This window comes from Lolium rigidum, chromosome 7, assembly GCF_022539505.1.
Source record: "Lolium rigidum isolate FL_2022 chromosome 7, APGP_CSIRO_Lrig_0.1, whole genome shotgun sequence".
Classification (NCBI taxonomy): Eukaryota; Viridiplantae; Streptophyta; class Magnoliopsida; order Poales; family Poaceae; genus Lolium; species Lolium rigidum.
The window spans coordinates 280,525,379-280,530,211 of NC_061514.1; the positions used below are offsets into that span (position 1 = coordinate 280,525,379).

The 4,833-nt window shown below is 41.4% G+C and overlaps 1 protein-coding gene across 2 annotated transcripts; it reads right to left on the reverse strand.

Moving 5' to 3' along the window:
• Positions 1-2,662: 2,662 nt before the first annotated feature.
• LOC124677347 lies at positions 2,663-4,560 on the reverse strand. 2 transcript variants are annotated; one of them, XM_047213338.1, is made up of 4 exons: positions 4,348-4,560; positions 4,036-4,226; positions 3,858-3,919; positions 2,663-2,843 (listed from the first exon to the last, which is right to left on the reverse strand). In XM_047213338.1, the coding sequence occupies exons 2-4, from the start codon at positions 4,130-4,132 to the stop codon at positions 2,718-2,720; spliced, it is 285 nt and encodes a 94-aa protein (XP_047069294.1). In that variant the 5' UTR covers positions 4,133-4,226; positions 4,348-4,560; the 3' UTR covers positions 2,663-2,717. The 2 variants fall into 2 exon arrangements, with proteins under 2 accessions (XP_047069294.1, XP_047069295.1); XM_047213339.1 differs by having other exon boundaries at positions 4,326-4,560.
• Between the last annotated feature and the right edge of the window lie 273 nt (positions 4,561-4,833).

Genomic DNA, 4,833 nt, shown 5'->3' on the forward strand with positions numbered 1-4,833 from the left:
TCGTAATGCCCTGATTAAATCTCATAGTAATCATCATTGATATGTATTGAATCTTTATTTGTAAATTGCTCACCTGTAATTTGTTCACCCAGCATGCTAGTTATCTTATTGGAGAGACACCACTAGTGAACTGTGGACCCCGATCCATTCTTTACATCTGAATACAATCTACTGCAATCATTGTTCTTTACTGTTCTTTGCAAACAAACACCATCTTCCACTCGATATGTTTAATTCTTTGTTTTCAGTAAGCCGGTGAGATTGACAACCTCACTGTTACGTTGGGGCAAAGTATCTTGATTGTGTTGTGCAGGTTCCACGTTGGCGCCGGTTTCACTGGTGTTGCGCCGCACTACACTCCTCCACGAACAACCTTCACGTGTTTCTTGGCTCCTACTGGTTCGATAACCTTGGTTTCTTTCTGAGGGAAAACTTGCTGATGTGCGCATCACACCTTCCTCCTGGGGTTCCCAACGAACGTGTACATCTACGCGCATCAGAGGCACCGCTGGGTGACATTCGATTTCCGAGTGAACTTGCTGTTGGAACTGTTTGGACGGCTAGAAAAAAAAGGAGTGGGAAGTTTACATGATGGCTCTTTATCATATATTGCTAACCAGGAATGATGCGATAGACCAACCTACGATTGAAAATCATGAGAAAATTTCTCGTTGGACCTTGGCTATGGTTGACGAGAGGTGATCCTTGAAGACTAAAGCTACGGTGTGAGAGGCTCGGGCTGTGGACAACTTGGATGGCACAAGGTAAATTCGGATGGCACCTTTTTCCACGATTGATAACCACGGAGGCAGGGTTGTGATTATTCGTGATCACCATGGGGTACCCATTGCGGGAGGTAGCTATTTTTTCTCATACGTGTGTGATCTTGAGAGAGCCGAACTACTGGCGTGTCATCGAGAAGTTCTCTTGGCCAAGGAGGAGGGTTCGACAAACGTTGTCCTGGAAAAAGATCGTGCAAGAGCAGTAACAAAGCTGGTATAACAGAGAGCTGGATCGATCAGCTAAAGGTCCCATAGTCGAAGATATCAAGTCACTTTTGGGCAAGTTTGAAGGCTTCTCGGTCATCCACATGGGACGATCCTATAATGGAATTGCGCATCAATTAGCGAAAGAAGGTTGCGGAAATAAAGTTAGTGGAACTTGGATGGATATACCCAAGGATCTTTAAGAAACCTTGTAACATGGATGTTGGCGTTTAATCAAATGCAGCCGTTAATTCTCAAAATAAAATTGCACAAAGCAAACAAGCTATGTAAATCTCACATACCAAACCAACTTTATAGCTTTTTGAAGAAAGAAATCCTCCAAAAAAATTGTGGAACTCATTTGAACCAACGAGGCCTTTAGGACGTGAATATCGTACTCGTCCCTTGCTCGACCTCTATTATTCCCACTGTCAACTTCCCTCTTAGGGTCTTATTGTTTTGTAGAATTATGAAAACATATAAATATAAAAAATATAAAAAAATACATGCGCAACCAAGGGGATTTTTTTTAAAGCTCGGATTCTTAAACTGCAATGTTTGGTTCACAAGAACAAACATACAAAATAGTCGTAATAAGAAAGCCAAGCCACATGAAAATATATAGTTAGGATTTATTGTGCCACTTAAAGTGTGGGTTCATACTTCATGCATAATTTTTTTAAAGGAAGCCCAGGCGAAATCCATGAATTTTCGTTTAAAAGTAAGATCCTATTTTTGTGCTTTCTCTCCAACTATTAACCAAAAAGATAGGGTATTCACGTCCATAACTCTGGTGTTTCCCTATGTCCACATACCTTTCTTTTTTTTCCGCTACTTGCATACTATCTCCATTCTTAAATAAGTGTACTTCTAGCTCTTGTTTTAAGTCAAATATTTTAAAGTTTGTCTCTATACAAAAAGTGACAATATTTATGGCACCAATTCAGCATCACTAGGATCATCTTGAAATCTAGTTTCATATCATGTCCATTTTATGTTGACCTTATATATGTTGCTGCTCTTTAAAAATAAAGTTGATTGAAGTTTTAAAATTTTGACTTAGGACAAGATGAGTTTTATATCTATTGACGGTCATGGCAACGTTCACGCATTAGCTTTTCTTATCTCGAGAAGCTTGGAAAAAGAGGTAGCTTCTGCAAATCATCTTGGAGACCGGGCAAAATCAGTGCATGTATCTTAATAAATATGACATAGTACACAATCTTACAGGAACCTCCGAAGAAGAGGTAGCTTCTGCAACTCTCCCTTACAAGACCTTAAAAATCAGTGCAGCTCTCTTAATAAAAATGGCTTAGTACAGAATCTTACAGAATACTTCCATGTGTATGCGGATTTACACTTGAATGTCACCATTTTGTTGGGTTCTAGTAATCGATGGACGAGTTAAGGGCATGCCCAATGCATAGCCTCAGGGGTGCTGCCTCACAGCTTTATCTTGGTTCGGGTGGTCCAAATTAGGTTCGGATAAGGAGGCAGCCTCTTCATCAGGAGGCAGCTTCTTCAGCCATAAAGTGAAAATGTGAGAGAGAAAGAGACAACCCAAATCAACTTTGAGAAAAAAGATATATTAATGGGACCATAGCATGGCATGCATATGTCAAAAGTTTTATCCAAGCCTAGTTGGACAGCTGCCTCCATTGCTCATGCCCTAATAGATCTATACATATATATGACGCCAGAGGGAGGTAATGGTCTTGACCTGACGTCGCATCATGGCCCGGGTGGCTTGGGTGGAGTGTGACGATCGTTTGGGCCAGGACCAGGGTAGTCGGACGTATGCAGAGCCATCCTTCTGAGCATCTCCTCTACAATCGCATCGTTGCTGCTCCCTTTGTCCTGCAAGAATTTTAATACGATCAGTAAGATTAGTGAAGGAGAATCACAATGATACTATATATGTTCTCGAACAGCGCTGCCTGAAGTCGGGTAGACACACTTGTTTGAACAGGCACCTAGACACACTTGTCTGAACATGGTTTACTCTTTAAGTATAGCTATGTTCTAGGCCTCGGTTTTAAATTGGTCCACATAGTAGGTTCGGTCGAAGTCAAACTTCTAGTGTATATGACAAAGTATTTATAATTTATTTACATAGTCCAAATTATTTGAATTTTTATATATGATTGTTCTAAGTCAAACAGCCCGCTATTTTAAGTTTCTATGATTGTCCTAAGTCAAGCTATTTTAAGTTTGTTTATAGAAAAAATCATCAACATCTAAACACACCAATTTAGTTTCGTTAGATTTATCACAAAATATATTTCCGAACTATATAGATTTTATTTTGTAAATATTAGCATATTTTTCATAAAATCGAACAAATCTGAAACTTAAATTATTTTTTAGTGGAGGGAGTATACAGTACTGAAGAAATATACTTTTATATTAATAGCAGCAAGCAGTTGGTATTGTAGACATTATTTTTTCTGTATACTTGATTAAATATTGCAGAGTTTGACTCCGACCAAACCCCCTAATATGTAAAGAAATCCGAAACGGAGACATTATGATGAACTGGTTACTACGAGCATATACAAACAAATGAGTATTAAACATTTTCTTTACACAGAGATAAAACCACAAGACCTCACCACCAAGATAACTGTCACCGGAGAACTTAAAAAATGCAGACCTAGTTGCACAATGACATAGGTTGTTTTGACTTCTTATTCTGAGACTTATCGTCCTCTTGTGACTCGCGAGATGACATCAGGTCAAGGTAAAAAGGGCAAAAAAAAGTGATTCAAAGCAGGCAGGGTAACGACAGGAGAACTAGACAGAGCTAAATCTCAAATTGTTGGCAGTGCTCGAATCTCAACTCTCAAGCATCAAGTAGACTAAAGCAAGTACCTTTGCCGAATTACTATCACCACGAAACGCTGGAGCGTGCACCCCCATCATTCTGTAGCCCCCTGCACATACCCAGGGACATATAAATTAGCACATGAACAAACAAATCTTCAGAGCATATTGATGACAAAGAACACAAACAGAATTGGCGGATTAGAGGGACGAATTGGTTAATTACTCGTGAAGCGGGCCGCATGGGAGAAGGCGACCAGGAGGTGCAGAGCGAGCAGGATCGCCAGCAAACGGCGCCCGGCCGCTGGTCTCCCCATCACCATGACTCCCGGCCGACTCCGAGCAGCAAAGTGCAGCAGTATGCCCGAGGCTAAATAGCTGCGGCTGCGATGGAGGTCCCGGTGACGTTGCCCCACTCTGCTAAGAAGCAAGAACTAATCATGGAGCGAGGAGGAGGAGCATTGAGGACTGAGAGAGACGCACGGAAAGAAAGCCTTTCTGAACGCGCACGCCCACCTCGAAGCAATTGGCTACCTACCAAACATACTCCTACGTAGATTTCAATTATATCTAGGTAGTGCGATAAACTGATAAGGGCAAGAGAGCGAGAAGTCTCCGGCTAGCCAAGCTAGAAGTAGTAGATGATGGTGTTTGCTGGCTGCCCAGCCCGAAAAGTTATCGCCCCAATATCTCGATCTGTATCCATATATGATGAGTTTGGCACAAGTTTGGCGATAGTTTCGGTGATCGTCGTTGTCAGTTGTCACTGTGCGTGACGAGGATAAATAGGACTGACTGTAGATGATGACATGGAATTATGGTGTGGCGGCCATTGGGAAGGGCCAGCTATGATAACGAGGTCAACTCTGTTCATGATGCGATCTCGGATTAGAAGTAAGTAACCAATTCGATGCAATCAGTGCTGATTGCTCGTGACCTCCGGGACCCACATAAGTCATATGCTCAATTTCTCTTGTTGAGTATGCACAAGAACATCTCTTTCTCCGTCGACTAAAGAAATGTG

Coding starts and splice junctions, on each gene's coding strand:
- LOC124677347 (XM_047213338.1), bottom strand. CDS start 4,132: ATGGTGATGGGGAGACCAGCGGCCGGGCGCCGTTTGCTGGCGATCCTG. Junction 3,920..4,035: donor CCATGCGGCCCGCTTCACGA/GTAATTAACCAA, acceptor GGGTATGTGCAG/GGGGCTACAGAATGATGGGG. Junction 2,844..3,857: donor GTGATAGTAATTCGGCAAAG/GTACTTGCTTTA, acceptor AAATTCTTGCAG/GACAAAGGGAGCAGCAACGA.